This window comes from Lynx rufus, unplaced genomic scaffold (assembly GCF_022079265.1).
Source record: "Lynx rufus isolate CCGP_SWC_20201006 ecotype Redwood Valley unplaced genomic scaffold, mLynRuf1.p SCAF_18, whole genome shotgun sequence".
In the NCBI taxonomy this organism is placed as follows: domain Eukaryota; kingdom Metazoa; phylum Chordata; class Mammalia; order Carnivora; family Felidae; genus Lynx; species Lynx rufus.
Window position 1 is genome coordinate 39,690,095 of NW_025814832.1, and position 20,086 is coordinate 39,710,180.

The following is a 20,086-nucleotide window of genomic DNA, read 5'->3' on the forward strand; positions in this document are numbered from 1 at the left end:
AAGTGTAAATTTGCACAAGATCGGTTTGGCCCATGAAATTGGCTAAGGTTTTAACAATAACACCCAATACTGATAACAATATTGTTACCCAATACTGGGTAACAATAATACCCAATACTGATAATGAAACGAATAACATTTCCTGCGCACTGTTGTGTCAATGTCATGCCAAGCCCTTGGCAGGAGTTGCTGGTGACACAGCTATGAGAGATGCTTTCATTTCGTACCTGTAGGGTAATTTGGTTACAAACTGGAATTTGGCAACATGTGTGAAAAGTCTTTAGAAGGGTCATACCTTTTGACCTAGCAATCCCATGCCCGCGAATCTGCTCTAAGAAGACACGTAGTCAAAGACGTACGAGCAAGGACATTTATCATGGTGTAATCTGTAATAGCAAAAACCGTGAAACCACTTATATACCCAAGAATAGGAGAAGAGTGAAACAAATTATGATACATTTATATAATGTATCTTTTTTTTTTAATGTTTTTATTTTTGAGACAGAGAGAGACAGAGCATGAGCAGGGGAGGGGCAGAGAGAGAGGGAGACACAGAATCGGAAGCAGGCTCCAGGCTGAACTGTCAGCACAGAGCCCGACGCGGGGCTCAAACTCACAGACTGTGAGATCATGACCTGAGCCGAAGTCGGACGCTTAACCGACTGAGCCACCCAGGCACCCCTGTATATCTTAACCTGTCCTTAATATCATGCTCTTGAAGAATAATTGAACTTCTGGCAGGAGATAATGCTCACAATAAAAAAATTAGGGAAAGAAAGCAGGACATAAAGTTTTATGTACCCGAATATTCCAGTATTGACTTTTTTGAAAAAAAGTATTTCTAGGTAAGAGCGCTGACTTATAAATTCAAATGACTTCAGGGAACCCATGGAAATGGCAGGAGAAACACGTAACCGAGGCTGTGGGGACTGAGGTAAACCAGAACGTACAGGCTCCACCTAAAGGCAGTTAACTCAGTGTTCAGAGGCCGAGCCAAACCACTATTGCAGGATGAAAATGGCCCAGGGGTCTTGGGTTTGCAACCCACCCCTGAATTCCAGAACAGGAACAACGGCAGTCTGAGTCTCAGATTATGGGGATTTTTATTTCTTCTTCATCCTCTTCTGAAAGTTCCAAATTTTCTCCAAATGAACATCAACTACTTGTATAATCAGAGGAAAACAGGTAAAAGTATATAGTTCCTACATTAGGACTGGTTGGTCAAGCACATGAAGAAATCTAGACCAAAGACAGAGAGGATGGATGCTTTTTCTGGTTTCATCTTGTTGCACCTGGAACATTCAGTGGCACCTGGTTGAACTTCTGGAAATGGGAGCCCCTCCCTTCTGAGCTGGAGTCCACACAGGGCCCAAGAGGCGTTCGGCAGAATCTGTAGGGCCTGGTCTATGAATAGCGCATCCTGGCATACCAAATGGGGTGTTTATTCCCAGCCCGCGCACTATGAAGTCTGCTCCCTATCTGATAGACGCAAGAAATAGGGTTAAAATAGTGGAAATATAGAATGGCACAGTCTGCCACCTTTAGGGGAAACACACCAAGGAAACGCTGATTGAACCTTTAAAGAGGAAGGCAGTGGTGGTGACAAGGAGAGTGAAGACGCATTCCCTGGGGTGTTTTGGGATACACAGGAGCTGCCTTGCAGCATTCAGAAGCCAGTGTTGCTGGGCGACAGCTCTCTGGCTTCCTTGAAATAAGCTTGTGGTTCCTGTTGAGTGTCCAGTTCTGATTTGCAAAAGTTGTCCTGGCCGATCATTTTGCTCAGGTGTCTCCTGGAGCCCAGACTGAATTGGCTCAGGGCAGAGGGACAGCTGTGTGTTCAGGGACAGACCAGAAGATTCAGGTTCCAGCAACTTGTTAGCTAATCTCCACGGTGCTTCATCGGATTCAAAATGAAAAGCAATCGACCAGAGAGACTGCATTTCTGAATCTTCTATATCACTTTTTTTTTTTTCTCAAAAAAAAAAAAAAATCAAGAGAATTCAGTTGGTCACTTAGAAGAATTTGTCCCCCAAACGGGATCTGAGTGGGCATACCAGCTCTACTCCTAATACACATACAGCCAGATGCTCAGAGCTTCCTGGAATCGCTGATATATCTCTTATTGGGGTTTATAAAACCCACGAGGGGCCTGATTGGGAGAGCTTAACTGATTTCTGGAAGAGCTGATGAGTAAAAATTCACACTGCGTCGCTGAGTGTCCCATGCAGTTAACAATAAAAGAGGCTTAGAGAGTATTAGGACTTTAGAAGCTGGTGCTCCCAGGAGGCCCTCAATTAAAGTGAGTCAGTATTGACGTGGCCCTTGGCTGGGACGGAGGCTCTGCAGATTTGCATTTCACTTGCCTGAGCTATTACCACACAGGCCTTTCCAAACCCGTGGAGTCCTGTCCACTCTAGGGGGCGAACGGCTCTGGAAAGTAAATGATAAGGACCAGATCCTGCAGGATAGCACAGGGGAGGTGGGGGGTGGGGCCGGGAGGAGGCTGATGCCAGGAGGAAACCAAGAGAAGTGGGATCAGAGAAGTAAGTACTTTCAGTGTCCTATCTGCACTGAGAGGGTTAAAAAAAAAAAAAAATCCTGAACAGTACATGCACATCACAATGAATTAAACGGATACTCATTTTCACAAGGAAATTGGAAGTCCAGCCATTTTCTTAAGGGGGACACAGCGTCGGGGTTAAGAACACAAACCATAGTGTCAGGCGGGCTTGAGTTTGAATGATCACACCCTGACTTCCTAGAAATGTGACCTTGGGTAAGTTTCGTGACCTAAGCCTTGGTGCCCTCAATCATAAAGTGGTGTCATTGTAGCACCTATTTCCCAAGATTCTGAGGCAAAATGTGTGTATGTAATAAAGTTAGTATGGTGCCTGGCCCATTCAGTATAAGCCCGCAGTAAGGTGTGCTTAGTCATTATTTTTATAAGGCAAGTTTTGACCAAGTGACTTCACCACTAGAAACTGCTACCCATTTGGGCACTTTGCCTCCTCTTCTCCATACATCTCTTCATAATTTAGAATCAGGGGGCAGGGGAGGAATTCTATTATTACTCGAGGTTACAAATCGACTGGGAGCTAGTGACAAAGAGAAGGTAATGATGTCATGAGAGAGTTATATTTTTTATTGCACTAAGCACTAAATGTAACCCAAGTCATCAGGGTAACTGGACACCAGCTTCTAGAGCCTTCCTCCCAATCTGCCCAGGTAGATTATATTTTCTTAAGATTTTTTAAAGCTGTGTGTGGCGCAGGAGTGTCATAAATGCGTGTTGAATGAATCCAGATGAAAAGGCACTGGTGGTTTTTGTAGAAGCCATTCCTGGACTGCTGGTTTTCCTTACCCACAAACACTGTTTTGAAAACCAGCATTTGAGAGATTTCCCCATAATCGGCCCTGACTGACCTGGGCTGGACGGTCTTCCCAAAGCTTCCACAAAAAAAAAGACCTGTATCCTCAGGGTCACCCTGTCGCCCCAGAACCAGCCCGAGCTCCACAAAATGTACAAAGAAGACTCCAGAAGCATAAAATGAAGCTACCTCTACTGTCCTGCTTCTGTACCTCCAGCCGTTTTAAAGGGTGCAGATTTCCTTCTCTAGGCTTGCTTGTTTCCTTGAGGGACTCTCACTCTTAGTGTTCGAGCTCTTTCATCCATGAGCACCTATAGAAGAATGATAAACTTGTCTTTTCTCCATGCAGATCCAATAGTTCAACAAGAGGGCCCAGTGTGGGCCAGTGGCACCAAGCTGAAGAGGCCAACTCAAGAGAGAAGACACTTAGTCCCATCTTCACAGCTAATGACTATGACTGAGAATACCTCTGAGAGAGCCAAAAAAGGAGACTCAAGTGTTCTTTCTCAGAATGAGCCACATTCAGGCCTATCTCAGGCCTTCCTAGGAACAAACAGCCCTCAAGTGTCGAGTGAGTCCTTGGGGCCCCCACTCCTAACCACCACCATGGGAGGGTCAAGAAGGGCACCATTTAGGTTCAGAGATGAAGATTTTTATTCCATTTTATCATTAAACCCTGGAGGAGAAAATGATGACACTGAGGAGGAGACCCTCATAGAGGAAGAACTTTTGTTGGTTGGTATGCACCGGCCTCGTTCTCCTCCCAGTCATAAGAGAAGTCGATTTCTTGGGACGTGGGCCACTCAGGCCAAAAGTAAAAATTTTGAAGAAAGTCCTGAAAATTGCAGAGCAAATTCGGTAAGAAGAACTGAGTCCAGTCGTGGCTCATTAAGAATGAGCAATGCAATGGAACCAGTGACAGAGCAGCTTCCTGTGGGGGCAAGGGTGTCTCAAGACCTCAAGCCACCTGGTGGAGGGTCTCCTAACGAGAATGACAGTGGTGACAGTGAACATGAGAAAAGCACCTTTCCTTCATGGGACACCAAATCCACAGCTAGTCTAGATGATGACCTCAGTGCTGAAAATGGATTTAGAGACTGTACCTCCACGGAAGACAGGCCTGGTATCCGTGATTATGAAAGAGATTGGCATGCCTACTTAAGCAGTTCTAGTAATTCTCTTGACTGTTTTCTCTCTGGTAGACCAACAGCTCCAAGATCACCAGTGAGTTTATCTTATAACACTCCTGGATCATTAATGCATTCTGCCATGAGAGATGATATTCCAGTAGACTTGTCGATGTCGTCTACATTTATTCACAGTTCAGACTCAGAGGGAAATTCAAGGTTTAATGTTCGCCGACCATTGTCCCCTATTAGAAATAGGAATCCACTCGCCAGTGCTGAGAACCGCGGTTATTTTCCAGTAAATAGTGCACATGAATTTGATGTCAGGGGAGCAGAAGATATTCCTTTAACGAACCCATCCCAGGGGGCTCTAGAATATACGGAAGAGCTCTTACTAAATCCTCAAAGCAACTTGTCCTTGGGGGAGTCTTCTAGCTCCTCACCATCAAGAATGAACTTACAAGGCCATTTGCACGTGCCTGAGTCCCTGCAAGAAAATATGCCTTTTACTTTCTTCGCGGTCTCTAATTTCCCAAATCAAAGTGATAACGGGAACAGAATGGCAGCCTCTGCTTTCACAGATGAAAAGGAAGCCAATAAGATAAAGGCAGACTCTGAGAAACTCAAGAAACTGCAAGAAAGGTGAGGAATTTTCATAATGATATGTATATACTTTTTTATTCCATTTTTCCAGGTAGAAATAAGCACTGCCTTCATTAGAGCATCATGGGAATTTTAAATCCTAAGTAGGCCCTTCCTTGACATTTTAATGATTGCTTTTATCGACAATATTATCTATTTTGTTGCTCTTAAGATGTGTGTATCTATGAGGAAAATTTTGGTGTTCCAGCTCAATCTCTCCAGTATTCCCCAAATGTTTTTTTCCCCAAATACCATAACTTTAAGGAAGGCAAGTTTGCTAGACATAAGGGATTTTTGACTGCTACATAGGGCTAGCTCTTCTCATGGGCAATTAGGAACCAGGATCTTTTACGAAAAGGTTGCTATCTCCCCAGAGAGTGAGCCACTCCACACTTGAAGTTCACCAGCTCTCCCTCATGGGACTTTGTGCAAATCCAACCAACAGTTCTAGAATTTGAATCTTTCCAACCAAAAGGCCTGTCCCAAACCGTTACCATGGTTACCTCGGTTCTCCGAAGGGCTACGCTGGGGTAACCACAGCTTCCATTTTATGTGTTCTTTCTCACGCATGAAACAGGTCTTTTTTCTGGATTGCCCTTTCCTTTGATCTTCCCTGTCTTGTAAGATGATGTGGGGATATTTCACAACATCCACAATATATGAAATTTGATACTTTTTAAAGCCATCATTAGACACCGTGTCAGGATTCTGTTTCCTTTACGTAGGTGTTACCACACCCTGATGTTGGCTTACTGATCAGGAAACGCATTCTGTGAACGCAAGCCACCTTTGTGTACGTTAGTATGGCTCATTTCAGCCGTTAGTTATCTATTGATATTCATTGTAAGTGGGGAAATTCTAAGGCAATGAATTAGAATGCAGAGGGTAAGAGAGGACACAGGACACACACCTATTACTCCTTGAGGTCTGTTATCCAACTGCAGGAGTTAAGTCACTCTCCTATTAGCAGTACCTTTTCCTTTCCATATTTATTTATTTTTTTTAATATTTATTTATGTATTTTTGAGAGACAGAGAGAGACAGAGCATGAGCAGGGGAGGGGCTGAGAGAGAAGGAGACACAGAATCCAGGCTCTGAGCCGTCAGCACAGAGCCCGACGGGGGGCTCGAACTCACAAACCACAAGATCGTGACCTGAGCCAAAGTTGGACACTTAACCGACTAAGCCACCCAGGCACCCCAATTTTCCTTTCCCCATTATACGAGCTACCAGCAGACCGACTCATGGTTAAGGGCCAAAAGGCCTCACATTCACCCATCTACACCTGTCCAAAAATACAGCTTCAGACCTACTTGTCAGGAGTCTGGTCTTCCACCATCCCAAAGTGATGCCTTGGAGCTAAAAATGATTTCTTTTAAAAATACATCCACGTCTCGGCATGGCAATGCATTAAACAGCTATGAGTTATGTACTTCGCCTATCAGACACCCTTTTTCTTTCTGTATGTAATAAACCTTATGCTTTTCTGTTTATCTCAAAAATGTTCATTCTAGGAAGTATGAAAAATATAAACTTAAAAGAAAAATCACCTGTAATCCTATAATCCAGAGATAAGCACTATAAAATAACTTTGCTTCCCATCTTTTATCTTTGCATATAAATGCAATTTTTAGTAAGCATTGGCTCATATTTTATAATATGCCTCATTTAAATATTTCAAGCCCATTTCTCAATGCCACTTATACTCTTTAAAAATTTTCCCTTAGTTACTTTAATGCATACAAATAATTAGAGAATTCGAAATAAGGCAAAACCCAGATATCCCTGTGCCTACCTTCCAGCTAATAGAACTTTACTGGAGCCCTTGAGCCCCTCACCCACCCTATCTCATCTACCCCCTCCCAATATCCTTTCTGCCCCCAGGAAACCATTCTTGCATTGTATTTATCATTCCTTTGATTTTATTTATTTATTTATTTATTTATTTATTTATTTATTTATTTATGTAATCTCTACACCCAACATGGGGCTTGAACTCACAACCCTGAGACCAAGAGCCGCATACTCCTCTGACTGAGCCAGCCAGGGCCCCCTCTTGATGTCTTTTAATGAAAATAAATTTTTAATTTTAATGGAGTCAAATATATCCATCTTTATGGATTGTGATTTGTATCTTGTTATCTTGATGAAGAAATCCTTTGCTAACTGAAGGTCATTAACATGTTCTATCTATTTGGGGCACCTGGGTGGCTCAACAGGTTGAGTGACTTTGACTCAGATCATCATCTTGTGGTTCATGAGTTCGAGCCCCACATTGGGCTCTGGAGCTCAGAGCCTGGAGCCCGCTTCGGATCCTGTGTCTTCCTCTCTCTCTGCCCCCCCCCCCCACACCACTCACGCTCTGTCTCTCTCTCTTTCTCAAAAATAAATAAACATTAAAAAAATTGTTTTAAAGATATTCTTCCTATTTTTTTCTAAAATCTGTACAGTTTCACTTTGAACACTTAGCACTTAGTGTGAAATGGATTTTGGTCTTGAATGTGAAGTAATGTTTAATATGTGATGTGAGGTATGCTTTGTGAATGCCCAACTGTCCCAAGATCTTTCCTTGCTCAACTGAAGGGCCACCTCTGTCTTATAACTATAAATGTACGAGTCTGCTTCAGAGCTCTCCATTCTGGCCTGTTCCTTTTTGTTTTTCCCTAATCCAATACGACATCATCTTAATGTCTGTAGCTTTTATAAGTTTTGGTAGCCAGTGGTGCCCTTTGGTAGGCCTCCCCACTTTGTTCCTTAAGAGTCCTGGGCTATACACGTTTCAGAATCAGCTTGTTGGGATTTTCACTGAAACTGCATTGAATCTGTAGATTATTCTGGGGAGAACTGACATCTTAGAGATACTGAGTCTTTAAAAAATATGATTTATCTCCTCTTCTGTTTGTGCCCATAATAGAAAACTATAATTTGGTTCCTTTTCATGACTTCTGTTTCCTGGGGAGGAAGGTCTCTTCAGAAACTCAGCACACACTTCTATCTCCAGAGCAATGCCCATTTCTTCCTCTCCTTTGATTTGAGTCTCTGGCCAGTTTCCTTTCCTTGACCAGACAGTCCCCAGGCCATGAGGATTCTAAAGAACAAGCCTTAAGCTTCCTAAGGGCCTCCCAACATGAACATCAACCAGCTAGTCTTCACTCCCCATCGATTAGACACAAACATATCTGCTTACATTTTCACTAATTCCATCTTTATCAGATCCCAGCAGCTTACATTCTGGAATGTTGGCAAAATTTCTTGGCAAGTGTTATGCTATTGGTGAATTCACATCCAGGTTCATTGGTTCATCATCATCCCAAACGACATCTAGTGAGGGGTCTCTGTGTGCAAATACTTTGCCAGACTCTCGATGCACTTTGCAGAGCGGTGACACCGCCATCATGGCATCCAGGCTGCCCAAGACCCTGTTAGATAAGTAGTATTGGCACCACATGGCTTTATATGTGAGGAAACAGAGACCTGAGAAGCTTCGAGAACTGGTCCAGAGTCACCAAACCCACACGTTTCAGAGGCAAGCCTCAAACCCAGGCCCCCTGCCTGCAAATCCCACGTACTCAACAACAAGCCACACCGCCAACTCCCTCACAGTGGCCACGACAGGGGGAGGGGCGCCCAGCCCTTTCCATGACTTTCCTCTGTAGCCCTGTCCCACGCCTCTAGATTTATGGAGGCACTGCTGGTTCTCCTGGTCAGCTCACACGTACCACTAGCTGCAGAGGAGCCTGACACAAGACTTTGTGCACCTGCTATCACTAACCGGGAAGAAGTTTCAGCAGGGTGGGAGGGAGCAGGGGGTGGGCCTGGGGAGTCCTGGGGGGGGCCTCCCCCTTGAACATCCCGGGACGTGGTATTTGTAGTTTGTAGACACTGCAACTGTGCAGACCCCTGCTCACCAGGGCTTGTTTTCCATTTAGTCTCCTGGAGGAGGACTCAGAGGAGGAGGGAGACTTGTGTCGCATCTGTCAGATAGCCGGGGGTTCCCCAACCAACCCCCTCCTGGAGCCTTGCGGCTGTGTGGGAAGCCTGCGGTTTGTTCATCAGGAGTGCCTGAAAAAGTGGCTGAAAGTGAAAATAACATCAGGTGGGTGGGGAAGGAGAAGCGGAAAACGTGAGCCAACATATAATTAATATGAGACACCACCGTGCGGGACTCCGAGCCTGGACAACTGTCCCCTCTCCTCCTAAGCAGTAGCCAGAAGAACCATGGCCCCTGACCCCAGGACTCTTGCTCACAGCGCTGATGGATGGTAGCGGGTCTAAATGCTGCCTTTAAATTATGGGAGGGAAATGAATTTGTTTTCCAAGTCTGAGAGAAGAATCTTGGCGATGCTATTAAATCCTACCCCACTTGAGCCCGAGCAGAGATGCTAAGATTCCCTCCCAGGAGGAAGGAAACTGAAATAGGTCAGTGGTTGCACCTCAGCAAAAGCACACAGCAGCCATGCCTGCTAATAGACACCTGGCAAAAGCAGTTCTGCTTCCTTTTATTTGCGGGGGAAGGAGGGTGTCACCTAAGAAACTGAGCAAAGCTGCGTTTTGGCAGTAGGGGCAGGGAAAGAGCGCTGATCTAATTTTCTAGAACCGTATTAGGTAAAGAGATTTCCGCGTGCTGGCTTTGTCAGCTCTGTCTTTTGCAGATCTTGTAACTGAATGTGAAGCCCTTTCTCAACTCCCTGGGGAGGTTATAACCTAAATACGGCCACATGGGGAGGTCAGCTGTGGTTTTCTTGGCAGAAAACAGGGGGTTTCTTTATAACAGGGTTTGAGGAAGAAGGGCAACTTGAATAACAACAACCAAAAACAAACAAACAAACCAAAACAAAATTAACAAACAAAAACAAACAAAAAACCCAAAACAGGAAACGGCAATGCAAAGAACCCATTACAAAATAGCTGCTATGTCTTTCAGACACAACTCCTTGAAAACCTTTTACCCCATAGCTGGATCCTAGTTCTCTTCTCTTCCGTGTTTTCCTCCTTGGTTATCACTCTTTCAGGCAGCCTGGGAGACCTAAGAGCTTTATCCTGTCCCCATAGGGAGTGGCCACGTCCCCTCCAGAGAAAGAGGCAGGAACCGTGGGCCGATCACATTACCCGTCTCCTCCCTGATCCCCTGTCCACCTTCTGCATTTTCCCGAGCAAGGGAAACAAACCTGGGCCCATCATCCAAGCTGCTTAAACACATCTCCACGTAGCGAGCTTGGTACTCAGTCCTTCAGACGGGGAGGAAACGGGGATCTTGGCCGCTAATGACCCTGTCATGCAGTGTTTTATCTTACTACAAATTTGGGCCAATTAAACATCTAGCACAGGAAAAGATCACTCATGAAATGTGCAATGAAAGCACTGCTAACTGCTTGTAAAACGCCAGCATCAGTAGGGGTGTGTTGAGCGCCATCAAGATCAGAGGCACATGGGACACTCAGTAGCCTAAAGCACTACCGAGAGGCCCTAAAAAAAAAAAATCAAGCAAACAAAATGCAGACACGGGATCACCATTCATCCTTGTCTTTTGACGTTCTCTACCATTTACTATTTCTTTACGTCCCCATTGAGGCAGAGTAGAACTGGGGTATAAAACGGCACCAACCCTACCTTTCCCAAATAAATGCAGGTAACTAACCAGGCCTCTAGTTTCTAATGCATGAAAATAAACACCAGGACATCATTAGCAAAACTGCAGCACCCACGTGCCGGGAAAAGACGCTGGGCATGGTGTTTGCCTCAACACAGCACAGTTCTGCATCTTCCATTTTTGCTTTGGGGACCAGGATAAGCGGAGAAAAAATGCTGATCTAGAATGCATGTTAAAAAAAAAAAAAATTAAAAAAACCAACAACCCCACAGCAACAAAGGAAGGCTTCTCATGTTTCTTTTCCCAGATGAGGCTGAGCTCAGTCTCAGGGGCTGGCCAGAGATACTGCTGTGCTAGTTCCCATACATGGCCCCCGGCTCCCTCACCCCCTCAGGAGGGAAGTCACCTGGGTGAGAGTAAAGGCAGATTTTTAAGCCACAGACTGAGAATAGCTTCTGCCATCAATGTGGTCCTCATTTATTTGCTTGGACCTGGGTTATGTCTGTCAGAAAAACAACAACAACAACAAAAACAACAACATAGGCCAATCTTCACTCTTTTGGCAAACACCTATGTTACAGATTCTCTGCCTCCATGTAGCAACTCCAATTTTATGAAGCAGTGTGTTTATATTTAAACAGAAAGCAAGGCCTATTATTTAAAAGTCACGAGAATTTCACGTATACAAAGCTTGCATGCATAATAATGAAAACGATTACGAAGGAAATTTTCCAGATCTCAGATTCAAGGTCCTTTTCTACAGACAATGGCTGGCTTTAAAAAGGTCACTGAGGGGCGCCTGGGTGGCTCAGTCGGTTAAGTGGCCGACTTCGGCTCAGGTCATGATCTCGCGGTCTGTGAGTTCGAGCCCCACGTCGGGCTCTGTGCTGACAGCTCAGAGCCTGGAGCCTGTTTCAGATTCTGTGTCTCCCTCTCTCTGACCCTCCCCCGTTCATGCTCTGTCTCTCTCTGTGTCAAAAATAAATAAACGTTAAAAAAAGAATTTTTTTTAAATAAAAAAAATAAAAATAAAAAGGTCACTGAAACTCAGAATTCATAACAGACACAAGTTCACTCCCAAAATGTCAGCACAGAGAGACCCAGGGCTACATGTAACAAAGAATTCTTTAATTTCAGGAGCGGATCTAGGTGCCGCGAAGACCTGCGAAATGTGTAAGCAAAGCCTGCTGGTCGATCTGGATGATTTTAACGTGACCGACTTCTATCACAAACACCAGCAATCCCGGGTAAGAGACGCTCACGCCGATCTGCTTCCACGGCTCAAAGTCAGTTAGAGGCGGCGCATGGTAGGAAGACATGCTTTCCCTGATAAAGGGACAGTATTAGGCCTGTGCATGGCGTGAGTCTGGGAATATCCCCCCCGCCCCCCCCCCCCCCGGCTCTCGTCTCCAAGAAGGTCTGCTACTAAATCAGGCCATCGGGAGGATTCGAAAGTCTTGGTCACCTGGGGTTGAGGTCCCGCTGTTGTCAGGGGCAAAAGTAGGAAGGCAGAGTAGCCGACTGGACACAGAAACAGGAATACTCTGGCAAGCTCCATGCCCCGATTTGCTGAAGTAATTTAAATTTAATAGCGACAAGAAAAAAAAAATCAGGGTCTTGGAAAAAATGGTCCCTAATTTACATAGCAAGTAACTCTAGGGTAATAAGAAACTGCTTTACTGTTTATTAACAGGTAGTAAGCACCTAGTGTGTGCTTTTTAACACCCGGTGAATTAATTCTCCTGGGGCATTTGGGTTGCAATTCTAATACTATGAAAAAGCTAGTGGGGCACCTGGGTGGCTCAGTCGGTTAAGCGGCCGACTTTGGCTAAGGTCGTGATCTCGCGGTCTGTGAGTTCGAGCCCCGCATCGGGCTCTGTGCTGACAGCTCGGAGCCTGGAGCCTGGAGCCTGCTTCTGTTTCTGTGTCTCCCTCTCTCTCTGCCCCTCCGCCATTTGCGCTCTGTCTCTCTCTGCCTTCCAAAAATGAATAAATGTTAAAAATTAAAAAAAAAAAAAAAAAGAAAGAAAAAGCTAGGTAACCTTATGTGGGAAGGTGATCCGTGCTCAGAATAATAGTTAATTGTTCAGTTCTCAGGCAAACGATCTTTTCTTTAGAACTGCACTGTCCAATATGGCAGCCACAAGCCACATGTGGCTAATGAACAAGTGGCTACTGCCACTCAAGATGTGCTACGTGAGGGGCACCTGGGTGGCTCAGTCTGTTGAGATCTGACTCTTGATTTCGGCTCAGGTCATGATCCCAGGGTTATGAGATCGAGCTCTATGTAGGGCTTCACGCTAGCCTCCCTGAGATTGTCTCTCTCTCTCTCTCTCTCTTTCTCTCTCTCCCTCTGCCCCTCCCTTGCTCCACCCCTCTCTAAAATTAAAAAAAAAAAAATTAAAAAGAAAGATGTGCTGTGTCAAATGCACACTGAATTTCAAAGACTCAGTATTAAAAAAGGCAAAATATCACATAAATAATTTTATATTATATGTTGAAATAATATTTTGAATATACGGGGCTAAATAAAACATACTATTAAAATTAATTTCACCAGTGTCTTTTCACTTCTTTAATGTGGCTACTGGGAAGAATCAAGTTACATACCGGGGTTGCATCTGTGACTCACATTGTATTTTCATCGGGTGATGTTTATCTACAAGGTGCCTTGCATGTAATAAGCAGTCAATAAGTATTTATCAAGTGAAAATAGTCATCATTACCATTATGATTTAACATGATTAGGAAAAAAAAAGGATTAATAACCGTAACTGTAAAGCACATTACTTTAAAACTATAAAATCATTGTTAGTAACTAAAATGTCATTCTTCAGAGGAGTCCCTTTGACTTTTAAATCATTAGCCTGTGCCCAGACCTTTTTGTTTGTTTGTTTGTTTGTTTGTTTGTTTGTTTGTTTTTTGGAAAAAAGCACAGCTGAGTCAAAATGCTGCATCTGAGTCTAGGCAATTGTTTAGTTACCTTTTTTAAAACCCTAAGGCTTCGAGACAGAAGGACAAACTATTGATAAGAAGGAAATATTTGAATAGCACAACCAAGAAGTTTCTTGGAAAACTTGGAAAAAAGGAAGAAAGAATTTCCTGAGAAATAAATGTATTTTGAGTCCATCCTTTCTGAGGCCTGAGGGTCTTGAATCACTCGGTCACAAACCCCAGGCACTGAGATGAGAAACAGAAGTGATTCTGGAACCACACTATTGAAGGGAACCAGGGCCCGTGAGCACCTGAGATCAGGATGCCAGCCAGGGTGCAGAAGGTTCCACGTGGTCATCTTGGAGGATTATTTCCGGAAATGGAACCTGTGGGACTTCCTGAGAAGGACATGTCCAGACAAGGCCAGGTTATGTGGAATACTACCAGAATGGTCTGCAGACATCACACAGTGCAGCCCAAGGGATTGCCTTGTCTAGTAAAGACCCCTGTTGGTTCCAAGTATTTCTGCATCGTTCACCCTCTGCAAAGCAGCTACCACCACCGTGTGCTGTTGGTTTACCATTGGTATTTGTAGAATTCACTCACTCACAGCAGACTTTTCAAGTTGTAGTAAAACGTTTGCACTCACGTAGCCAGAGGCAGCCTACCCCACCGAAGAGCACACCAGCTTTGATGAAGGTGTGAACCTAAATTCCTATTCTCCTCCCCAAAGTTGCTGTGTGACCTTGGGGAAACTACACAAGCTCTCTGGATCTCAGTTCTCTCATCTGTAGGAAGGAGGAGATAGTTCCTACCCCCCAGCATGGGAGGTAGGAAAAGACTTGAGGATAACCCCTAATCCAGGACCTGTGCAGAGAAGGCGCTCAGGAAATGAGATCCACCGTGTAATAGCCCCAGAGATGCCCAACCTCTCTGGACTCGAGGGAGGCAGCTAAGCATGCCAGGACAAGGCTAGAGTCCATCACTGAAAAAAGCCGACCAGCCCATGCAGGGGTCATACCCGTAACCTTGGCTTCACTGCACCCTACCAGTGGAGAGAAGCATCTACAAGCATGTCCTAACCAGAACCGTGGAAGTAACTGTGTTAGCCAGAATCTTGGTGGAAGAGATCGAGGCACCCTCAACAGGGGTGAGTAAGGAGAGCTGACCTAAGAGCAGAAATGTGCAGGAAAAGAAACCAACAAGGTAGGATGAAGTATCCTGAGACTGGCATTGTGACCATTCCCAGGCCTCAAGTGACAAGGGGAGGGTGCAACCACCAGGATCAAGAGACCCATAGGTATAGGAGAGAGAGTCGGCAATGGCTTGTGACCTTCAGTAACGGAAAGCAGCCACTGCCACACCACTCTCCAGCAGAGAGGGAACAAGAAGAATAACCACCCGGCCTCCCTCTCCTCCCGCCCTCTGGTCCCCTGCCAGGGCCTCCCATTGGCCAAACCCAACGGGAAGCCAGAGAACAAGGGGGTCTAGTTAATGCGATCCATTGAGATCGGCGTGTAGGTCACAGCACAGGGTGGAAACTGAATCTGGAGGGGAAAGCAGAAAATATCTAGCACAGTGATTACTCTACATGGAAGCAGAAAAGAGTTTAAATGAGTTTCAGCAAGAACCTGACAGGCCATCAAAGCCTTTTGAAAATGCCCTTCATTATAACCACAGGTGGAAACCAGACTGACAGACCCACCCTGGTGGGCGAACAACAGTCCCAAGAACCAACGCGCAGTATTCACCTGCAGGTGGAAAACAGTTGCAGGCTCACCCTTTCGCAATGGTTCTGACTGCTCTGATGGACCCTTGTGGATTTAATGGAGTCTGTTTGCCAACAGTCTGAGTTAAACTTGAGACAGTAGGGAAGCATGACTTAGACAAGTTCAGAAACTCCGTGGACCAAGGCGGAAGTAACTATTGTTGAACAAAAAGATATGGAGGATATAATATGCTCTCGGCTCGTCCCCAGCCGGGGAGGCCCCTTGGCCTGGCCTTGGAGTTGTTATGTCTACACGGGCTCCTGAGGTCCAGGCCTTTCCCGACTCCCAAACCTTGGTCCTCTGGCCATCTTAGCCAATGCCCAGTGCCCTTCACTCCTGGCAAACAAGTTCCTTTGTTGAGACGTGAGGTAGCTGGTCCCCAAAACAGACATATACAAGGAAAAGATCAAAACCAGAAGAAGCCTAGAACTGACTTCAGCCCAGTCTGGGTCTCACTTGACCTCAACTAACTTGCTAACTCACTAATTAACAATTAACTTATTATGTTATGCATTTTTTCTTTAGGTGGCTTTGGGTTTTTTTTTGTTTTTGTTTTTGTTTTTGTTTTGCTTTTCTTCAATTATAAAAATCACAAACATGAAAAAATCCCCTATAATTAACATTTAGCTGCATGCCTTTTTATTTTCCTATTAAAGTATTCATGTCTAGGCCGGGCCCCAGAGATTCTGATTTAATTGATCTGGGATGGGCCCAGGTATCAAATTTTTTTTTTTGAAGAGTGGCAAAATACACATAACATAAAAGTTTAACTTTTAAAACACATATTGAGGGGCGCCTGGGTGGCTCAGTCGGTTAAGCAGCTGACTTCGGCTCAGGTCATGATCTCACGGTCCGTGAGTTCGAGCCCCTCGTCGGGCTCTGTGCTGACAGCTCAGAGCCTGGAGCCTGCTTCGGGTTCTGTGTCTCCCTCTCTCTCTGACCCTCCCCCGTTCATGCTCTGTCTCTCTCTGTCTCAAAAATAAATAAACGTTAAAACAAAAATTAAAACAAAAAAAAACAAAAAAAACCCAACAGCACATATTGAGAGCCTATTGTATATCAGATGCTCTGCTGGAGACACCAAGGTGCCCAAGACCAGCACAGTCACTTCCTTCTAACAGGAAGGGCATAGGGAGGGTAACCCTAGTGTGGGAGCATCACAACGAGGGATGCGCAGGCAGCTTGGGAACAGCCACAAAGAGGTCTGACCCGTTCTCAGGACCAGAGAAAGATTCCCTGAGGCAGAGACAGTTAAGACCAGGAAGGAAAAAGAGCAGTGGGCTCTCTATCCACGTGCCCTTGAAGGCAAAATCTGAGACATCAAAGAAAGACACCTGACACAAGATCTGATCCCAGATCGCAGTCATGCCCACTGGGTGTCCAGTCAGCATTGTCAATGGCTTTGAGGGTGTGGAGGGGCTTAGACCAGTGTTTTCCTGGTTTGCTTCAATGCACCTGAGTAGGAGTAGAGTGAATGTTGCCCATGGGTTTTAACAGGGCATTGAGGGGCGCCTGGGTGGCGCAGTCGGTTAAGCGTCCGACTTCAGCCAGGTCACGATCTCGCGGTCCGTGAGTTCGAGCCCCGCGTCGGGCTCTGGGCTGATGGCTCAGAGCCTGGAGCCTGTTTCCGATTCTGTGTCTCCCTCTCTCTCTGCCCCTCCCCCGTTCATGCTCTGTCTCTCTCTGTCCCAAAAATAAATAAACGTTGAAAAAAAAAATTTTTTTAACAGGGCATTGAAATGTGATTATGCCCCATCCCTCAGACACTGGGTGGTTCCTGTAGGCCCCGTAGATCAAGGCTTGTTACTTGGCTTCTAGTGGCTGGATTAGGAGCTCCTACAGGCTGTGTGCAGAGTGGCCCCATGAAGCAGAAACAACTGCGGGGGCCCTAGGACCTGGACTCAGCACTTTGGGGCCGCTGGCACCTGGTGGCCCAATCATAGCTCAACCTTCCCACCCTCCTTACTCAAGGATGCCTGAAAAGGAAGCCCAAGAAGCGTCCATTCGCTCTGTGGGTGCTGTCCGGGAAGGAGGAGTCCTGTGTGACATTTCTCACCTGGGAAGTAGGCCTCAGATCTGGCTCTGGCTGGGGCACTCAGTGTTGGGGTGCAAGGAAGAACCCCCCAGATAGAGCTCGAACTAACATTCCAAACTCCAAGACGGGCCAGGAGAAAGCAGGATGAAGCACAGTTTAGATCACAGATTGTACGCTCAGACGCCATAGAGGCCAGGCCCATATTAAACGGTCGGAATCCTGCAGGCGTCATTATAATAAAGGGAGGTGGTCACCGAGGCAAAATGGAGAGTACTGTCTCCAACTGGAGAAGTTCGTGTCTGTCTGCCCATCCTTCCTCTCCTTCGTTCCCTTTCTTTCTCTCCCTTCCTTCCGCCCTCCCTACTTCCCTTCCCTTCCCTTCCTTCCTTCCTTCCCACCAGAGCACATCCCCAGACCACATTGTTGATCCATAGCTTAGAGCAGTGGTTCTCCAAGACGGGTGATCCCCAGTAGCATCAGCATCAATTAGGAACTTGTTAGAAATACACATTCTTGGGGCACCTGGGTGGCTCAGTTGGTTGAGCATCTGACGTCGGCTCAGGTCATGATCTCACAGCTCATGAGTTCAAGCCCCAGGTCGGGCTCGGTGCTGACAGCCCAAAGCCTGGAGCCTGCTTCCGATTCTGAGTCTCCTCTCTCTCTCTCTACCCTCCTCAGCTCATGCTCTATCTCCCTCTGTCTCAAAAATAAATAAACATTTAAAAAAAAAAAGAAAAGAAATACACATTCTTTGGCTCTACCCACCAGACCCATTGAATCAGAATCTGGGGGAGGGGGAGAGGTGGTGCCCAGCAACTGCTTTTTTTTTTTAAGTTTATTTATTTTGAGAGAGAGAGTGAGAGAGCATGTGTACTGCATATGAGCAGAGGCAGGGGAGGGGCAGAGAAAGAGGGAGACAGAATCCCAAGCAGGCTCCATTCTATCAGCACGGAGCCTGATGCTAGGCTTGGGCTCAATCCGACGAACGATGACATCTGGACCTGAGCTGAAATCAAGAGTCAGATGCTTAACCAACTGAGCCACCCAGGTGACCCCCAGCAGCTATGTTTTAAAAGGCCCTTTCAGTAATTCTGATGCACATTCAAGTTGGGAGTGACTAGGGTCAAAAGACACGGCTAAATGGGCCACTGTCTGGTCCAAAATCATACATTTTTGTCATTCTTTCGTCTGTACATATATTTACTGAGCACACACCAAATATCCAGGGCTAGGCACGAGCACAGGATCAAACAGGCACATGTGGTCCTTGCCCTGAGTCCTATCTTTCCTCTCTGCCTCTCATAGGATATTTTTATTTTGCAAAATACCACGTCCACTTGTATTAGCTCATTTTGCCAAAAACACCTTGGGGAAACAGGCAGGATAGAGGTTATTTCTCCCCTTTTTATAACTGGAGTCACTTGGGTCAGGCCCAGTTAAAACTCCGCCCAAAGTCTTAGCACTCGATGGCCCCAGGCTGCCCCGCTCTGGGGGCCCACGCCCACTGCGTGATGGAGATGTGCTGCTGTCTTCTTTGCCCGGCTGCACAGGAGGGTCTCAGCGGGCCTCTGGCTGTCATTGCTCTGAAGCACAGGCCTGGCTTTGCTCCATCACGGCCACGGACAGATGTCCTTGGACACACGCAGCCACCTAATCACCCTCACACCTAGGAGCATCTCTTGAACACATCTGAAGACTTGATAGGACATTCAGCCAGGCTGTCTGCGTCTTTGAGTGGATTATATGGAGAATTTCCATAGGTAGCCAATCTCTTGGCCCAAATGAATATTAACAAAATGAAGGGGTGGGAGGGAGGTGGGAGAAAAGAAAGAAAAACATCTGGCAGGCAGCCTGAGTGCTTCGGGGCTCCTGTCCATGGCTTCATGAGCCTCCTCTCTTTCGAGCCTCCCTGCCCCCCACCCACCCACTGCCGACACTGCACATGGGTGTCAATGCCCCACCAGAATGGTTCGGGGAGGGAGGGTCAGGAGAGCTACAAAAATAACGCTCCAAAACCTAGCTCATTTTGCCCTTGCCGAACAAATGCCCTGGAACTCTCTGTGATAACAAGTCCCTCCCACTTGTGGCTCGGAGCCTGAGATGACTGAGTTCACTAGCAAACGCATGCTCTGATTGGTCAGCCCAGCCCCTCTGTGGTGCATCACCAGCTCTGCAAAGGGCGCACATCAAGGGGCCCCGGCCAGTGAGATTTATGGCGCCACGTGACAGGTTCCCTCCCACAGGCCAGAGAAAAGACACAATCTGCTAGAAGTGACTTTTCAAATTATCTGCAGAAAACATTAGTGGATATTTTCCCCATCTGCATGCCTCCGGGCCTTATTGAGTCATAAAAAGTAAATGATTTCCCTGAATGCTTTGACAAACCTGATCGTTCCAAGCCATTTTCTAGCTGATTGATTTGCCATTATGCATCGGAGTGTCTCTCAGCACAAAGGCTTACTGGCGAAGAGGGTGCTGGAGAGAAAACCAGCAGCAGCTCGCGGGAGGCCACCGCCAGCCAGTGATAGAAGCAAGCAAGGGAGAAGGCTCGGTGTGCAGGGAGGAGCCGAAGGGTGTGGGTTAGGAAGGCTTCCCAGAGGCGGTGGCTTGCGAGACAGCCG

At 46.1% G+C, this 20,086-nt stretch overlaps 1 protein-coding gene across 1 annotated transcript in view; it reads left to right on the forward strand.

Moving 5' to 3' along the window:
* The window catches only part of MARCHF10 (membrane associated ring-CH-type finger 10), a 76,590-nt gene that overhangs the window by 45,618 nt on the left and 10,886 nt on the right, over nt 1–20,086 (forward strand). The window contains exons 5-7 of the mRNA XM_047080448.1: nt 3,718–5,137; nt 9,067–9,233; nt 11,865–11,974. Of these exons, the coding sequence (XP_046936404.1) occupies nt 3,718–5,137; nt 9,067–9,233; nt 11,865–11,974 (1,697 nt within the window). The remainder of the gene's footprint in view (nt 1–3,717; nt 5,138–9,066; nt 9,234–11,864; nt 11,975–20,086) is intronic.